The 20,286-nt window shown below is 38.8% G+C and overlaps 1 protein-coding gene across 2 annotated transcripts in view; it reads left to right on the top strand.

The window, feature by feature from the left end:
- LOC126248309 (myotubularin-related protein 2) overlaps positions 1-20,286 on the top strand; it is a 198,558-nt gene that overhangs the window by 143,519 nt on the left and 34,753 nt on the right. For both annotated transcript variants that reach the window (XM_049949182.1, XM_049949181.1), the window contains one exon: positions 4,494-4,601. In XM_049949182.1, coding sequence (XP_049805139.1) covers positions 4,494-4,601 — 108 coding nt within the window. The remainder of the gene's footprint in view (positions 1-4,493; positions 4,602-20,286) is intronic.

Below are 20,286 nucleotides of genomic sequence, written 5' to 3'. Positions count from 1 at the left end.
GTGCCTAATATTACTGTCAGGCAAACTTTACTGTGTTTGCCTCCATGGAATTTTTCGCCTTAAGGCAAGCATTTTGCTTGGCAGGATGTTGAAAGAGACACCTGTTTGATCAGTGTTGCAATTATTGTTTGGTTTGTATTGCTTCATAAGTTCTCCAAGTAGATGAAGACCCATTACAAGTAATGCAGCAAAAAACAGAATACAGCCATCAGAGTATCAACTAGGATGTTGCGTGCTATACTAAACACAATTGAAGGTGTTGTAACAAAGAGGTTCCAAGTGCAAGTGGGTTGAGTGGCTGCCACCGGCTGTCCCATATTGCAGTGGCAGAGGGCACTCATAGTCCAGAGCCTCTGGAAACATGGCTCAGTGAGCACGTACTATTGGGGCTGCGAGATCCTGTGCAACCGCTGTTGGCATCAGCTGGAAACATGCAATTCCATTACCAACTGTGGGACGCCAGTGGGGTGGTATTGATACTAGATACCACAAATGAATCTCTGCTGAATGAAATATTTTTTCCTTAAATTCCATTGCACTAACAAAGTGACCGATAAACGTAACTAGAAGGATTTTGCTCATACACAAATTCACATGACTTGGCTCTAGCAAATCCTAAAACATACACTCCCTTTTCAATAAAGTTATGGTCGACCATGTCTGACTAGCAAATGGGAGGATCACAATACCGTGCACCAAACACACCATCGGCCTTTGACATCTGCAACTGACATCCAAGAATAAGTAATGGGCTCCCATCAGCATTCTACGTCATCCCACACCTTTTATGTGGATTAGTACCAGCCAGACAAGAGAATTAATGTCCGTCTGTAGGGTGCCATTAACACCGCAACACGAATAGCTGTATTTGGAGTTGTGCCATGACTGGAAAGCATGGACTGTTGGTGAATGGAATCACATTGTGTTCTTAGCAAAGAATCACACTTCTGCAGTACCTCGAATGACCACCTTCAGTGTGTATGCTGTCTGCCTGAAAAGAAGTCCCATTCTTCCAGTGTTGTGGAGAGGCACAGTGGTGTTTCTCCTGGTGTCATGATGTGGGGAGCCATCTGGTACGACTTCAGGTGATGGCAGGTAGTGATTGAGGGAAATCCAATGGTACACCATGGACATCGTGCATTCTCATGTGTTACCTCTCAAGTGACAGTATTGTAGTGTCATTTTTCAACAGGACAATGCTCTATAACACAAGATGCATGTCTCTGTGACCTGTTTGCGTGTTTTTCAGGCCAAGATCCTCAGATCTGGCCCTGATAGAACGTGTTGGGCCAGCTTGTCAACTTTGTCCCAGTGTCAGTATCCAGGATATCAAGACCAGTTACAACACTTGTGGGCCAGCTTGCCTCAGGAGAAAATACAATGGATGTATGACACTCTTCACAGCAGAATCAGTGTGTGTCTAGGGGGGGGGGGGGTGTAATGTCATACTGATAAGTGAACTCCTACTGCCAAATTTTTTTGTAAATTTGACTCAATTTTGTAATTACAGAAATAACATTACATACCCTCTCAACCCATGAAGTTACTTTTTCTTCTTCTTTTTTTTTCTGGCTGTTTCATGTTTTTTGTCAGGCAGTGTATATTTGTGCCATATACTTTCCATCACTCAATATTTGAATGTGAAATCACCAATGGATGTGTAAGTTTTAAGGCAGCATTCAGAATTAAGAAGAAATTGTTTGTATTCAGTTTTATGTGATTACTGGCATAGATAAATATGATGAAACAAAAAGGAAGGATCCTTAAATATTAATATCTGCGAAAAAAGAAACTGAGAAGTGTAGTTTGCTTTGTCCTGCCATTATAATGTACTGACAAGGGTTTTCACTCTAACTGCTTGATATTTTCCAGAACCGACTCGTCTACACTTAATGGGGAAAAACAATTCATAACAGCTACAACCAAACTTAGTCAAGCTGCCTCCTCCTCACCACCATCCCACCCCACTTTCATCCAGCTCTGCTTGGGTTTTTACGTCGTCACTTACATCTACCTGTACAAAGTCTGGATCTTATAATCACAAAAAGGTCTGTGGATGTCACAATTGATGGAACATCTGCGACAGCTTTGAGGGAAATTGTCATTGTATTCTGCAGCTACTGATACTGAGCCACAGCTAGCATTTGTAAATGGCTTCAACACATGTTGAGTTACAGAACTGAAGGCAGGTAGAAATATGTCCATAGTCTGTAAAATACTCATACTCATTCTCATTATATTCCTTCTTTTGAGGAATGATATTTACTTATGCCCCGCAGCTATTCTCCATTTAGCTCTCACAGGATGAACTATACACAGGTCTAGAGGTTGTAAGTGACTTGTACTGTTCGCAGGAACACACATAGGCACGCCTGAGAAATATCATCACATTGTGGTGTGCAGGGCATCTGTCAATAATAATAAGAATGTTCATTCTTCCTGCTGCACACATCTTGGCATTAAAGCTCCTAAGAATCTTTGTACATATTTCAGTAGTTGTCCAGGTGTTGCTAATAAAATCGTAGCTGCACTGTAGAAACTTTTTACTCACCTGGTAGTTTAAAATTTTTTATGTTTATTAATAGTGACAACTTTTCACTATAAGCACACAGCAAGGCCATGGTTCCAACTTTCAGTACATTCCGCATCTGCTGCTTCACTTTCCTCACTTACGTTTCTGTAAAAGAGTTCATTGCAACCTCCCACTCCCCTCCTCTAGTGGTATTTCCAATCATTCAGTGCACTGGAATCTTAAATTCTAAGTATCAGGCCAGTTTCTTGGCCCTAAATTTCCACCAATGGAAACTTTTCAACTGACCATTTCGTGGAGTAATTTCATTTGTAACGGGATGATTTCTAGGTCTTCAGGGGGTGTACACACATTTAGGTTGGCTGCACAATTAATCGCACATGATGCCATGTTTGTCTTAAACTGATTACCTGAGATAACTGCACATTTCAAAGGGCAGGCTGTTCATGTGTGCGAAAGGCTTTTCTTATGGATGTTATACTGTGCAGTCCCCTTTGATATGTTTTCAGTCATACTGTTGTCTGTCACCGAAAGCTGTTGCCATCATTATCTCCATGGGAAAAAAATTGATTTTGCATTTTACTGGAGGCTTCAGGAATCCTGAACATTATGTGCGTAGAAAAACGGAAACATTCTAGTGCGTGATTTGACTTGAGACATTGTAGTGAAGAAAATAAACATTTTATCTGCTTTTAGAAACAGTTAAAGAAGCAAAACAGCTGCAACCACACAGTACACAGAAAGTTTCCTTTTTATGTCATTGTATCATCATGAGCACTTCACAAAATGCCAGAATTTAAGGAAAAACTGAATGCAATCTACGCACCTTCAGTTGAGATAACTGGTCAGATTTTGACTTGAATGGGTAACTCTGGAGTTAAACTGAAGGTGTGTAGGCCCCTATAAACAATGAAGGATAAATGTTCTCCCATGTTAGTGCAGGACAGGGAGTTTCAGCATTCAGGATTTTTAAGTATACTATGCAAAGGTAGTAATGTCAAGTCATATTTCTTTGCCGTGTCAGAGTTTGATGTGCAGAATGTTGTTGACAATGTAAATAAGTATCAGCTTCTGTTAAATCTTCTGCTTTCGTATTTCGCTAGCCATAACTACAAACATCTTGAGCAGTGCAGAATTAAACTGTTCGATAAACAACACAATGTGCTTAATTTGTTCACTTTGCAATGTTTTTTGTAACATCAGCTTATGTGACCTGCATGCAGAAAGAGGCTATTTGAAATTATTCACCAAAAACTATGACCTACCTTCCAACAATCAGAGTTGATTGTGTATTATTGACATTTTCTCTGTCAACAATTTAATGCAACTCATTCAGAAAAGAAAGGACTGGCTGCAAACTCTCAAATATGTTAGGAATTTTGTCATAGCTATGTTTCAGTTTGCATACTATCTAATGTTTATGCCTTAAAAGTGGGCAGTTTCTTAGTTTGAATGGTAGCAACAGAAAAATTTATTAAAATTGTGAATTCTGTAAAAGTGGGTTTGTTAATACTGTGTTTTATTATATTTGAGATAAACTATTTGGAAAAAAAGGAATATGGCTACATGAAAAATTTTCAGAAAAAAATCAGTTAATTTAGTCTCCCATATATAAACTTCCTCGCCCATATAACATAACTATGTTGACAATGTTTTTGTTCAGAACCGCAGTTAACTTATTTGCACAGTGTTGTTAACAGTTATTGTTGCTACATGGTCTTACTGCGCACCTATTAGGGATACAGGAAATGCAAGATGGAATGTGAATAATGTAAAACTAAATATAAATGGCTGTGGCAAGTCTAAAGATATCTTGAAAGTTCCAATTTCGGTCAGCCATATTCTTTTGAATAACTTTGTAATGGCAATTTGGTATGTTGCTCTGTACACATAAAATTATATTGTTATTGCTATTATGGTTGTTGTTTTTGTTGCTATTATTATTATTATTATTATTTTACAGCTTACAGCATTAGCTATGCTAATGCTGGATCCATATTACCGTACAATCAAAGGCTTTGAGGTTCTCATTGAAAAGGAATGGCTTAGCTTTGGACATAAATTTCAGCAGGTTAGTATCAAACTGTCATCTTTTCTTACAGCTCTCACAAGATCATTGAACTCAGTACACATTAACAAGGCAAAATTAATGTAGCACCTATGAACCCAAGTAAAATTCTGTTATGGCAGATTTACATCTCATGAAAATGATTTACTGTTAAAGTACTGCAGAGGATTGCCCCATTTTGAAACCAATAAGTCTCTTAGACATTAAATATTTGAAAAGTGTGAATTTTTTTGTGACTACATACTGCTGCGAACAAAACAATATTAGTGTCAGTTCTGGATAAACTATACCAAATGAAGTGTTTACCTCATAAATTTCCTCACCAATTTTTAGGAGAAGTCAGGATAAAAATGTGAAGAGTGAGGACAACCAGTCTGCATGCATCTCTGCATGCATTACAATGTAATACAGTAATAAAACTGTTCCTTCAAAATCATTGAGCCCCACTCTTACACCAATTGTTTTTGATAGGATGTAATTGCTGCTCTACCAGTGCTCTACACATTGTATTCTTCAAAGTGTGCTTTTGTTGATAAGATAATGGATGCTACACCCTGTATAATTTTTGAATCTATAGGGTAGGGGCACCATGTACAGTTGCCATATATTTTCTTGTATATTTGTAGAATGATACAATAATTTCATACACTAGTAAATAAGAAAACCCTCTGAATTATTGATATCGATCCAGTGTTACATCTGATGGGAGTTTTAAGAGAGATTTTGCAGCCAGCTGTTACTTAAGAAATATTGTAAACAATTTCAAGCAGTAGTGTGGATGGGGTCAGTAATTAATGTTTTATTGTTCAGTACATTGACCTAGGATATTTCTTAATTTTGTCATACAGGGCATTTAATTGCTATAGCTAAATTCAGACACCCAGAGTCTAAAGTTCATGCATTGCTAGTTTAGTTTCTTAGGTAAGCACAACCTGGCCTTGGAACTATTTTCTCTACCTCAGTTTTATTTTCGAATGAACTGAATTTGTGTGTGGACATGGCTAGGGATTGTGCGTGTTGCATGATATTGCTTTTGTAGCTGCTGTTCACAAACAGCAAGATGAGGTGTCGACCAGTCTCTACTGGCTTTGCATCAACGCTGCGAATTGTGGTCTATCTGCGCGAAGGTGCCACAGAGCTGGCGAATTGCAGTTGTTGGTGACGTGATCTGCAGAGAAAGCTATTCTGCTACCAAGCAGTAGCAGTGGTGGTAGCTGGCAAGGTGTGCTCAGTTCTGGAGCTTTTCAGTGAGAAAGGTTGTATGTGGATGATGACCACAATGTTAGTCCAGTACCTCTTAATGAATTGGTTTCAGGTACTACCTCATGTGGATAATGAAAGAGAGCCAGTGGTCACCACTCTGTTGAGGATGAGGCAATCCACACGGGGGAAAAAAGGGGCTGTTTAATTGTAGACAGTTCCAATGTTGAGCACATGATGGTCCCTCATAAGGAAATAGTGTCATGGTAGGGAAACTAATCAAATGGTGCACTCAGTATGTATCCTGGGAGGAATTGGTGGCAGTGTCAAAGAGGCCATCCTGAGAGCAATTGAGACCACAAGTAGACAGCTACAGATTGCCACTCACATTGTCACCCAGTTCTTTCAGGAGACTGGTGGACATGAACTCTCTCCACAGCTGTGAATTAGCAGAACCATTCTGAGAATTGAATGAGGGTTCTTATCTTAAGCTGAGTAGAATGTCTAAACCAGAGTCTTCTTCAGTTCTGTGATGCAATTTCACTATGCATCGGACCCTTGCAAAGTCGCACTGGATAGGTAAAGTGTGTGCTGTACACCAGAAAATATTAGTTGTTAACTGTAATAGTATTCACAGCAGAGTCACAACGCTTGTGTCTCTTACATCTTACAGAAAACAGTCACCATCACGTCATATTAGCAACTGAGATCTTGTTGAAACCTGAAGTTTAGAGTGGGGAAAATTTCAACACCATGTGGAACATATATCAGAGAAGTTGATTAAACTTTCCAGGAGGATGTTTGTAGTGATAAGCAAAAACATTAGGTCCAGCTAATTCCAAAATAATTAAGACTGCAAATTAATATGGACAAGACTAACTTGGATCAGTGGACTTTGATTAAGATTCAGATGTTTACAGCGACCTTTGGATTCATACACAACAGCTGTAGAGCCATTCAAAGATAACCTAAACTCAATAGCATGAAAATACCCCAAATGTAAGGTGATAGTAATAGGTGAAGACTTCTATCTGCTCAATATTGATTGTGAAAACTTTGTATACGCATACCTTATCAGTGGATATGGACAGTCTTGTGTAGTAACAGAAATCATTGTCGGGCAGCTGCCTCCAACTACTACAGTTGAGTTAGTGAAAGAAGATCCTTCACATCTGGCAGTACTGTTGCCAGCTTTCAACTGCAAAACACAAATGGCTACGTATGAAACAATACTCTTCTATAAAGATTTGATACAACTCAGAAATGTTGCCATAGATATGTTTACAGAATCATGTTATGTGATTGATTAAGGTAGACACAAGAAACAACAGCACCAAGGCTGAAACTGTCAGAAATTGTATTTTGCCGATATCACTGTAGTCTGAGAATCCACAAGTGAAAAAAGGATATATTTTAGATCTCCTTGCTACAAACAGACCTTACAATTACAAGATTGTCACTGATGTGAGAGGGATTAGTGACCATGATGCTATTACAGGGACAATAGTCACCAAAGGCAAATAGATCAAGATATCTAGGACTTCATAAGCAGTCATTGTCAGCTTAATGAATGAACTGACAACATTTAGGTCAGTCTGGCAAACAAAGAACAATTCTGCTTGAAAGCTGAAATAGGTTGTAAACTGTTGTCCGGGTATTTTTGTTGCATGTACAGTAATAAAAGATGGTAAAAACCTTGGTTTAAGGTGTGATTCAGAGAATGTCGCAAAAACTGACTAATACACCCCGTACAAAAGAGCCTGCAGGGAAATAATGGACAAAACTTAATAGTAACTTTGTGCACCCTAAGGAGGCTGTGTTTGAAGTCTACAATAATTTTCAGTCAGATCCTGGTGAGAAGTATCTTTGGAAAATCTTGGGAAGTTTTGGTCATATATAAAGTCAATGAATGAATGGATCTGGACCTTAGTTCAGTATCTTATGGATGCATTTGCTGCTGAAACTGAAGACTGCAGACAGAAAGCAGAAATATAAAGTTCCACATTCAAAAATTTATTTGCACACACCGTTCCAATGTTTGACCACCACAAGCTCAAAAATGAGAGAGACTGATAATCTCAACCTGATATTGTTACACAACACTGCTCAAAGTGAATGAGGCAGCGCAATCTTTTTCCAGTCATATTTCACATTGAAAGCACTGTGGAATTTGGCGTTTTCCTAGCTCATATTTACTGCAATTGAGGTTACTCCTGTTTGCAATAGGTGTAAAAGGTCAGAATTGTAAGCCAACCAGTTTCTGTCAAAGAAGCAGGATGTATTCAGAAAAAACACTCATGTACAACAGAAATTGCTTTATTCATGCTCAACATCTTGCAAACAGTAGATGCAGGTGATGAACACACAGATTCAGTGTTCCTAGATTTCCAAAAAGTATTAAACTATTACATCTTCGACTACTAACCAAGACATAATTAAACTGTGTATCTTCGCACTCATGTGACTGGTATTATGAATATTTGAGTTGTAGAACCTAATGTGCTATACTGGACGTTACATTTTCTGGATAAATGAAAACATCATCAATTGTGTCCCAGTTAAGTATAATAGAACCTCTCAGAGTCAGTGTACATGAGATTTATCAGACAGGACCCGGAATACCAGTACTATAAGATTGTTTGTTGACATACTGTTGATTACAGGAAAGTACTGTCATCGGATAATCATAAAAAAAAAATCCAGTAAGACTTGACTTGGACAAAATTTCCGCTTGATGTAATGAATGGCACCTCTCTGTAAATGTAAATAAATGTGAGGTAATGCCTTTAATAAAGAGAAAGAACTATATTGCATCAGATTACAAGGTCAGTGGTGAACATCTTGAGCGTGTTAATGGGTATTCACAGAGTGCTGGGATGAAACAGAAAGTGCCTCATGTGACCAATCCCCACCTGTTCCAGTGAAAGCTGAGGTGTCAAAAATCTTTCGTGCACACTGTGGAGTTGGCTCTCTAGCTGACATTACAGCAAATTGTGTGCCACTGATGAGGAACCCTGTCTAATGAACTAGGGCTACAATATAATGAAAGAAACCATAAAAAAGCAGTCAGGCAGCAGAGCAGATTCAAACATAAGCAATTTTAGTAACAATACCAGATACAGTAATGTTAAAGGAATGATTAAACTAGAATTCATTTTATCGAATTTGAACTATTTTCATTCAGGTTTGTAACAAAACGCCCTTCTCTCTCCTTTATAATGCACTCTAATTACCATGTTGGAGTTTCAACTTTTTTCACCACATGGAGGACACATTTGTTCCCCAGTCACTGTTCTTACTACTTGTTCTAGCAGTTCTTTCACTTCACACATTTTGTGAGTTCTTGTCTTTGCTGCAACATAGCCTTCGATTCTGTCTCAAACTAACTAGGTTTTGTTTGAATCTCAGTGGTATAGAGGAATTTTTGTGCACTACCCTGTTTTGTTTAATGATTTCTATACTTCGTTTATCATGAGGATAAACCTATTGTAAACAAACACAAACACAATGAATGGTCATCAGCCGTAGCTCTCGTTCACTGGTGTTGTTCCACTCTTGAAAGTACTCCCAACTTATGTATTAGATACCTTATTACTGTGTCACTGTAAATGAAACTTCAATATGTTTGGATGTATTAACAGCCATCAACGTTTTTCTTAATCTTACTTTAGTTATGTAACTTCTATTTCAAAAATTGTGTGCCGTCATAGCCTCTGTAAGCGCAACTTGTGCTCTGATTGTCTCGCTGTTCATACATACAACAAAAATTGATGACACTGCTTCGCAGTGAAACATGCACATGGAACACTGTTAATGGCTAGAAACAAGTTCTTCTTAATGTTTTTGACAAGATTACTGAGAAAAAATCAGCTATGACATTTTTTGAGAAACACTATGTAATTAGTATAAGGTAGGGTATTTTAATTATATCTGTGGTGTAAGCAGTAGTGTCCTAAATTGATAATCAAGTGGGCTGGCAGGTATCAGTTCAAAACTCGTTGTGGTCTACAATTCCTTTTGTTTGGGTTGAATATCTAAATCATTTAAATATGAAATTCTTCAAATATATAGTAATTAACTCGTACCTAATACCCCCCCTCCCCCCCCCCCCCCAAGAAAAATGCACATCTTCTAGTTTCTAATTACATATAACACGCAACATTCTGGCTTTCATTGCAAATACACATTCTTAATTATTGATATTTTATAAAAGATTGTTGAAGTTAAGAAAACTTTACACAATTAAATGTTTTGGAGAGAAATTAAATAATCATTGTTTGAATATGCCTACTGTGTAGTAGGATAGGTGTGGTCTCATGTGAGTCAGAGTGATAAGCATTGTAGAAATGTGGAAAACAATAATTTTCACAGTGTAGAGCACACTGTACAAATGCTGCATTTTTACAGTTGTCACCTTAACTCTATCTGAACCCAATAGAATTGATCTGGAGTAAAGTTAAGGGATTTGTTGCAAGAAATAACAAGACATGTAAGCTGCCAAATGTACTGGAACTAATGTGCAAAGCTTTGTGACACATCACTGCCAAATGATGGCGAAAATAGCATGTCATAAAAGAGGAGGAGGAAATGTGAACTTTCTGGTGGCTTGAGATTCTGTTGCTGATCACCTTGTTATCAACATAGCAATGTTTTCCACAGTGTCTGATATGGAGGGAGTTCAGAGATTACCAGACGACTGACTGTAATAGCTTCAATGGCTTCAATATTTAACTACATGGTGAAATCCCAGCAGTGCTCTTTTATGCTGAACGTAGCTCAAGAAGAAAAAATACCCCTGTTAAAGTCAGGAATTTTCATCACTCTTGTTTTTAATGACAGTACTATGTTAGCTAACATCGAGAGCATGTTTTGTTTTCCATCAGATCTCCTAAAAAGCATATCACCTGACTTTTACCATTAGTTCCTTCTGTTCAAACATTAAATGACATTCAAGGCTATATTGTTCTCTGGTCATCTCTTTTTACTGCAACTGTCCACATTACTGCAGGTTAGTTGGGCCAGGTGGCCAGCCATTGCTGTCCAAGTTCGATGCACTGCTGAGTCGATGTACTCTATAAAACATATCCTCATGATCATACTTGACTGTACTCGAGACAGCTTAACTTCTACTCCATGTGAAACAGAGTCCAATGAGGTTCCAGCAAACGCACAAAAATACATAGTGTGATGTTTACATAAGGTTTTTTCTTATGATGAAGGGGATATAGTAGCTCTTTCATCAGCATACCATCTTCAAAAGTTATGTTATTATATCTTAGCCATTCTGATATATCTCGCTTACTGGAATTTGCATTAGGAACTTTCCTTTTTGACAAGAATGGTATGACACATTATCGAGAACAATGGCTCTATTTTCCTGAAGCTGGAAGAGTATCTTGAAACCATTTCTCGAATGTGTTGACACTAGTCTCCTCATGGTAATGTCCACTTTTCTTGGATTCAAAAATCCACAGCTTTTGACGAAACCTGCTTTGCTCGCAGTGTATGCGGTAACCAGGCGTTTTCCCTTACCTGGTGAGCCCTGGTTTCCAGTGGGTAATCCACACAAAAACAATTGTTTAGAGGATTTTACATCATTATGTACCCAGTTGTTACTTAGAGTTTGTCCTGTGTTGAGTCAGGCCTGATTCAAATAGCAAATGGGTCTTCCTTCATCTCTCAACAATTTAATGGTTCCTAGATATTGCATCCATGTCGAACATCTTAAACGTCGTGTACTTTCCTTCATATCGCTTTTCTTTCGGTCATCAACACTTTCTGAAAGCTTGTGTTCGTGGTTTTTCTTTCTTGGGAGACTTCAAAGCGAGTGTGGCCTTGTACTCACTTTTCACGAGTGTGTGGCCTTGTACTAACTTATCACATGGCACACTAAAGTACAACGAACACTTGTAGATGCAGCTGTTTTGAAAACAATATCAGTCATTGATGGCTCTGGACACAACAGCTCGATTTTATACACGTTGAGAAACATGCTTGTCTCTGTAGAAATTAATAACTTGCTTTGATCGCTTCTTGGGTGGACTTAAAATGGACATGTCGACCTCACTCACTGTATCTGTAGGGGATGACATAATAAGTTAACTCATAGGTGATGCTAATGGGGGAAAAATATAGCTATTGGGAGGGCACAGAAACAATGAACGCTGAATGTGATCATAGACACTGATGCTTACGCTAATAGTCAAAAACTGGTCTTTCAGATGTGATGAACTTTACATTCAGATTCTAAGATGACACATTAATGATTTACGCTTGAAATGGACGTGGCCACACTGATCAAGCGTTCCCTGTATTGTTCGCCCCTCGATGACAGCACTGTGGTCACACACCTTGATGCATTTAAGGCCCGTTTCTTGTTCCAGTGAATGGAGTTTAGTGTAAGTATTTACTGCCAGTATTAAGAAATGGTATGAAATGAGACAGTAACATAAAATGAGTATTAGGAAGGATGAACAGACTACTCAGATTTCTCAGAAAGTTTCTGGGGAAAGTGCCATGCATACACGCTGGTGTGCAGAACTTAGAAACAAAAGTAACTTTAGCATGATGTGTCGCTGCAGAGTAATTTAGCTCAATGAAACTTAAACTATACATAATAAGAACTGCTACATTATATTACAGAAGGTAACTGAAAGAAACTCACTATGAGACAAAAAGAAATGACAGAATGAAAGACAATAATTAAACAGCAGTTACCATGGGTCATTATGGTCCCATGGCTGTTACAAAAGGCAGGACATGGTTCTTAACAGTGTGTGTTATCACCATGAACAACAGTGCGTGCTCTGCAATGTACTTCCATGCTGGCCGCAAAGTTATTAAGGAGTTCTTTGAGTAGGGAATTTCATTCCTCCTCCAACGTGGTTGACAACTGCTGGATGGTCATTTCTGCATGCGGACATGCTGCAGTGTGTCTCCCCAATGCATCCCACACGTGCTTGATGGGATTTAAGTTGGGAGAAAAAGCAGGCCATTCAGTTTGCCGAACATCCTCTTGTTCCTCATTCCAAGAGCTCTTCCACTTGTGCAGTTTTGGTGCCATTGTGCATTGTTGTCCATAAAAATCTAGATCTACATCTACATCCATACTCCGCAAGCCACCTGACGGTGTGTGGCGGAGGGTACCTTGAGTACCTCTATCGGTTCTTCCTTCTGTTCCAGTCTCGTATTGTTAGTGGAAAGAAGTATGCCTCTGTGTGGGCTCTAATCTCTCTGATTTTATCCTCATGGTTTCTTCGCGAGATACACGAAGGAGGGAGCAATATGCTGCTTGACTCCTTGGTGAAGGTATGTTCTTGAAACTTCAACAAAAGCCCGTACCGAGCTACTGAGCGTCTCTCCTGCAGGGTCTTCCACTGGAGTTTATCTATCATCTCCGTAACGCTTTCGCGATTACTAAATGATCCTGTAACAAAGCGCGCCTGAGTGCCTGGATGAAAATATGCACATGGGGGAGTATTATGGTGCCGCAATAATGTAGACTGGTGAATGCAACCCAATGAAAGATTTGAAGGACAGTATGCCCATGCAACATTATGCCGCCCCACATCATAACACCTGGACCACCAAAATCAGCTTTTATGACAATGTTCCTGGGTGCATTATGTACCCTCATATGGCGACAGGTGGGACCATGTAAGATCTTGTACTTTTACTTCCCATAAAGCAATGCAGAACAGGTTTGTGTTAGAACAGTCTCTTTCATGACTGAATGCCACCTGTGTGGTGCTTTTAGTTTCTTGTTTGCAAATGAGACCTCCAACTTATTCTTCAGGTATGTGCTAGATGATCTCCTTGGTGAGTAACCTGGTCCATGATATGTCATGGCCTCTCACAGAAGTCGAAGGAGAACACCAAACTAATGACATCACAACACTCAGATCTCAATGACTACCTCAATTCCAAAACTATTCACACTAATGGTACCAGAATCGGTGACTGAGTGGGTTTTATGTTCATCTATAGCAGTAACTCTGAACGGTGATCTCTATCGAATGTATGTACTGTGTTTACAGCCCACACGAGAGTAAGAGCATCCTAAAATGTTGCAATTGAGTGAGTTGCGTACAAACTATTCACTGCTGTAATGAAATTGCATAGAATATCCATGACCAGTTAGTAGAGCTTCATGCATGAACATCCTCATATTTATTTTGACGTAGAGCCATGTGGGCATTACAGCTAATGAACATCCTGGTAACAAGGCCAAACAGAATCTGTAGCAGAAATAAGTTGATAGAGGAGCAGGAGCATAATATATGCGCCTTTCAGGTGCAGTTACAACACACAAAGGAGGAACTAGATAGGTTGAGGAGGATGAAGGGTGCTGGGAAATGGGAACTGGCAGTTGGTAAGAAGGCAGCTAGGACGAGGAGGTATTCAGACAGTTATACTTTGCGTATATGTAATGGATTTGACCAACTGTCAGTTGAGTGGAGAGGAGCCCCTTGTAGCTGTAGATGTAGGGAACATGCAGCAGTCCTCAGCAGTTAGGAGGCCTAGGTCAGTTGCAAAGTCTAACAGAAAGAAGGAGGTTCTGCTGCTAGGCAGTTCGCATGGTAGAGGTGTTGGCCAGCAGTTGCAGGCATTGTTGGGGAGTGAGTACCAGGTCACCAGCATTGTGAAGCCTCGCGCAGCGTTGGCTCAGCTGACTGACAGCATAGGGTAGTCATGTAGGAATTTTACGAAGAAGGATCAGGTAGTGATAGTGGGTGGAGCAGGGAACAGTCTCGATAGGGGTGAGGAATATGATGTAGGTGGTGACCTGGTAAAGATAGTTAATCAAACTGGTGGCAGTAATGCGCATTTTGTGCAAATAATTCAGTGTCATGATTGGCCTCATCTTAATGCGGCTGTTAGGCACGTTAACATGGGGCTGAGGAGGACACTGATGGCAGAGGACATGGGTCACATTTCAGTGGTGCCAGTTGACTATATCAGTAGATCGTGTTTCACTAGGCATGGCCTGCACCTCAATAGGTATGGGAAGGGAAGGTTGGCAAAGCTTAAAGGTGACAGTGTAGTGGGTGGTGGTGGGATCACTCATGGAAAAATTCCTGTAGTAGTTGGTGTTGCAGCTGAAACGTTTTTAGATTGAACTCAGCTGATAGATATACCTGCTTAAAGGAAGTCCCTCTAAGGACTCACCTTCAGAGGATGTCATGTTTCCACATAGAGAAGGAACTAGCATGTTTCATCAAAATACTAGAGGTATTAGAGATAAAGTTAGTGCACTGCTCATAGACGTTGACTCTGAAATTATTGGTATATTGGAGCAACACTTCAGTAATTTGACAGTTCAGAGGCTTCCTTTACCAGGATACAGATTAAATGGATGTTTTTAAAGTTCCTTGGGGGTGGGGGAGTGGCTATGTACATAAAAAACAGTATTCCATTTGAGTCGATAGATGTATCACTGCACTGCACTGAACAGATATTTGAATGAATGTTGTGCAGGGGCAGTTGAATTTAGCGAAACTAAACTTCAAATTGTTGTTGTTTATAGGTCCCCAAATTCTGACTTCAGAGCATTTCTGCTCAAGCAGGAGGGAGTTCTCGATTCACTTGATAGGAAGTACCAGAAATTAGTTATATGTGGTGACTTCGATATAAATTTTGTGTATGAAGGTGCAAGAAAAAGGATGTTGATAGATCTCCTAAATTCATATGATCTGATGCAGACTGTTTTTTCCAACTATTGTGCAGGGGAATAGTAGCACAGCCATAGACAATATTTCTATTCATTCTTCATTACTAGATGGGGATTCTGTTAGTAAAAGGGTGAATGGCCTTTCAGACCATGATGCACAAATTTTAACATTTGAAGGCTTTTGTACTCAAACGAATGTCACATATAATTACAAACTTTGTGGGAAAGTTAATCCAACAGCAATAGAAAGTTTTTTAAACTTCGTTAAGGAACTAGAGTAGCAGGATGCTCATAGTGCTGATAACATATATGATAAATATAATGCTTTCCTTAACGTGTTTCTCATGCTCTTTGAGAGTTGCTTTCCATTAGAATGTTCTAAACAGGGTACTAGCAATAAAAGGCAGCCTGGGTGGCTGACACGTGGGATAAGGATATCATGTCAAACGAAGCAGAAATTACATCAAAATGTTAGAAGTAGTCACAATCAAGCTACAGTAGTCCATTACAAACAGTACTGTAAGGTGCTTAAAGATGTTATTAGGAAGGCAAAGAGTTTGTCGTATGCAAATAGAACTGCTAATTCACAGGATAAAATTAAAACCATATGGTCAGTTGTGAAGGAAGTGTGTGGTCAGCAGCACAAGGTCGACAGAATAAAGTCAGTTCGTAGTAAAAATATTTATGTTACTGATATTTCAGATATATGTACAGTATTTAACAGTCATTTTCTTGTGATACAGACAAGGGGGAGATTGAGTCAATAATTAAATCATTGAAGATTAAGGACTCTCATGGTTATGACCGAGTGCCTAGCAGAATATTAAAGTACTGTGCTGCATGTGTTAGCCCTGTATTTAGCCATATCTGTAAGTTTTCCTTTAGGAATGGTCAGTTTCCTGAGCGATTAAAGTACTCAGTAGTAAAGCCACTTTATAAAAATGGAGAAAGGGATAATGTAGACAATTTTAGACCTATTTCTATGCCATCAATTTTTTGCTAAATTTATTTAAAAGGCTGTGTATGTAAGGATAAGTGATCATTTTATATTACACGATTTGATATCAAATGTACAGTACGGCTTTAGAAGTCGTTAAACAACTGAAAATACTATATTCTCTTTTCTCTGTGAGGTACTGGATGGGTTAAACAAAAGCTTCGACCATTACAGAATATGGGGAATTGGTTTACCTCTTACTTTAACAACAGACAGCAAAAGGTCATTATTCACAATGAGAATGGCTGTGATGTGGGGTCTGAGTGGGGTACAGTCAAGTGCGGGGTGTCCCAGGAATCAGTGTTTGAGGCCACTCCTGTGCCTTATTTGTACAAATGATATGCCCTCTAGTATTATGAGTAACTCTAAAATATTGCTGTTTGCTGATGACATTACCTTGGTAGTAAAGGATATTCTGTGCAACATTGGCTCAGTTTAAATGGTGCAGTTTGACATAGGTTCATGGCTTGTGGAAAATAAACTAACACTAAATCACAGTGAGACTCAGTTTTTACAGTTTCTAACACACTATTGAACAAAACCTGACATTTTAATTTCACTTAATGGGCATATGATTAGTGAAACAGAACAGTTCAAATTTCTAGGTGTTCAGATCGATAGTAAACTGTCGTCGAATGCCCACATTTAGTATCTTGTTCAAAGACTCAATGCTTCCATTTTTACTATTCAAATGGTATCTGAAGTGTGTGATTGTTTAACACAAAAATCAGTGTACTTTGCTTATTTTTGCTTGCTTATGTCATATGGTATTATATTTTGAGGAACTCTTCCCATTCTAAAAGGATATTTTTGGCTCAGAAACAGGCTGTTCGGGTAATAAGTGGTGTATGTTCACAAACCTCTTGTCGACATATGTTCACGAGTCTGGGTATTTTGACATTGGCGTCACAATATATACATTCCTTACTGTCATTTCTTGTTAACAATATTAGTTTATTCCCAAGATTAATCAGCTTTCACTCAGTTAATACTCATCAGAAATCAAACCTCCATTTGGTAGGACTTCCTTAGCTCTTGTACAGAAAGGTGTGCAGTATACCGTTGCATCCATTTTCAATAAGCTACCACCAGAATTCAAAAATCTCTACAGTAGTCCACACAATTTCAAATCGAAACTGGAGTGTTTCCTCATGGGTCACTCCCTCTATTCTATCGATGAGTTCCTTGAAAAATTAAGCTGATTCTTGTTGTATTGTTGATTATGTGTTGACTTTTTTTGGGTTCATAAACATTTTATTTTTATCTGTTATTATTTTTATGTTGTTATTTCATGTAATGACATGTTCCATGACCTTGGAGATTTTTTCCTCAATTTGGTCCTACGGAACTTGATGTGTAAATAAAATAAAATAAAAAAAAGTTAAGACGTATTATGGGAACGCTATCTACATTTAACAATTGTGATATACATAACTTCGTATTGCTGTTGGGTTTTCTGTATTGCTGAATTATATACAAAGGGTTTACTGTTCTTGATTGTAACAAATAGTTTGGAATGCTGATATACTCAAAGACAGTGACATATACTAATATTTAGTAGTATTGATGGAATTTGCTCCTCATAGTCTCCGTTACTACTGTTGATATGAATCTGTCCATTTACTGAATATGGAGGCAAAACCCTTGAATATGGCTGCTTAAAAAGATGTACCAGCCAATGAGAGTTGCAAGAAATGGGGTCATGTGAATTTAACATCCTCTGGTGGTGCATATGTATCGTGACTCCCCATTAAAGACTGTAAGCCGTGCCTGCCAGCATTCTGGCTGGAGGTTTAAAAGTGCCTTCTCCCATGTAGCTGTGAACGGTGTGCACTGTGCCAGTTGTGGTCGAGAAGGATGCTGTCGCTGCTACACTTGATTGTAACAAATAGTTTGGAATGCTGATATACTCAAAGACAGTGACATATACTAATATTTAGTAGTATTGATGGAATTTGCTCCTCATAGTCTCCGTTACTACTGTTGATATGAATCTGTCCATTTACTGAATATGGAGGCAAAACCCTTGAATATGGCTGCTTAAAAAGATGTACCAGCCAATGAGAGTTGCAAGAAATGGGGTCATGTGAATTTAACATCCTCTGGTGGTGCATATGTATCGTGACTCCCCATTAAAGACTGTAAGCCGTGCCTGCCAGCATTCTGGCTGGAGGTTTAAAAGTGCCTTCTCCCATGTAGCTGTGAACGGTGTGCACTGTGCCAGTTGTGGTCGAGAAGGATGCTGTCGCTGCTACACTATACATTGGCCACTCCTGGTGCACGCATGATTTTATTCTAATAGCAATGGACCCATGCCAGTGTCACTGTGGTATCCTGTTGATGTGACCCATATACTTGTGGAATGTACCATTCTGGCCAAAATGAGTACTAAATTTGGACACTTCCCTACATTTCCTGCTCACAGGTGATAAATACAGCTATCAGACTAACTATGCATTTTGTAAGAATATGTGGTTATTATAAGAAACTGCAAGCTCCCATGTTTATATGTTGGTTGTTGGCTGTTCCAGCTTGTGCACCTACTTTCAGAGGATGTCTTCTACCTATAAATGTTTCCAAAAAAACTCATAAAGTGACAAATTTTCAGGACCAGTTTTATAAAATAAAATAAAAATCTAAGCATAAACGTAAGAATAAGAATGAAGGAGAGACTCAAGTGCACAAATCTCATCACACACACACACACACACACACACACACACACACACACACACACACACACACACACACACACACACTCACTTCATCAGATGCTATCTGTTAGTGTACAGAATATAGCAACCTAGCCAGTGGTGGCAATCCTTGATGTGTATCAGTTGCTCTTTTATTGACAGTAGATACTGAAGTGGGCAACAACAGAATCACGAATTTTATAAAAGTGATAATACATCTATAGCTAGAGCAATGCAACATGGGAAGTAACAGATACGAAGATCACAATCTGAAAAAAACTGTATTCTTGCTGCAACCATTGTAGTAGATCATCTGCAGCAGTGAGTCATAATTGTATTCCACATAGGTTCTTAAGGTCCATGGACAACAATTTCCCAACTGCCATTCTTTTCATTACAGTCTTCGTAAACATTGCTTTTTGCATCCCATAACTGAAGTCATAGATTTATCACAGTTATGAATTTCATAGTTCTCTCATTGCACAAAGGGAGCCAGAGTGACATATGAATGTAAACATCTGATTTTTGTATTGGACTACTTTAATGAATACCTTGAGCACTTCTGTACAAATCACCAGTAGCCACAAACCAAAAGGTTGTTGCCAGTCTGGCTGTAAATTGATACATGGTATTTATATTGGTATTTCTTACCAGTTCTCAGATCATTTGCCTTTGCAATATGTTCAAAATCCTGCTTCAACATTCTGAAAGAGCAAGGTACTCAGTATCTGTTCATGAGATAAAAAATAATTCACCACAAAACACTATTTCTATTTTTCTTGTTAATTTTTTCTTTGTAAAATGTAAAAGTAGGAGAACCACACTCACTTCTAGTTGCTCACTTTAGTCAATTTCGGAGCAATATAGTGGCTCGTGTTAACACTTCTGGCTCAGTAGTATATTACCTCAGACAGTGTACACTGAAGCACCAAAGAAACCTTTATGGACATGGGTATTGAAATACAGAGATACGTAAACAGGTAGAATATGGTGCTGTGGTCGACAAGGCCTATATAAGATGAAAAGTTTCTGCGCATTTGTTAGATCAGTTACTGTTGCTACAATGGCAGGTTATCAAGATTTGAGTGAGTTTAAACGTGGTGTTATAATCGGCACATGAGTGATGGG

Source organism: Schistocerca nitens, chromosome 3 (genome assembly GCF_023898315.1).
Source record: "Schistocerca nitens isolate TAMUIC-IGC-003100 chromosome 3, iqSchNite1.1, whole genome shotgun sequence".
Classification (NCBI taxonomy): domain Eukaryota; kingdom Metazoa; phylum Arthropoda; class Insecta; order Orthoptera; family Acrididae; genus Schistocerca; species Schistocerca nitens.
The sequence above is the reverse complement of the archived record's forward strand: the minus strand, read 5'-3'. Positions and strand labels throughout refer to the sequence as shown.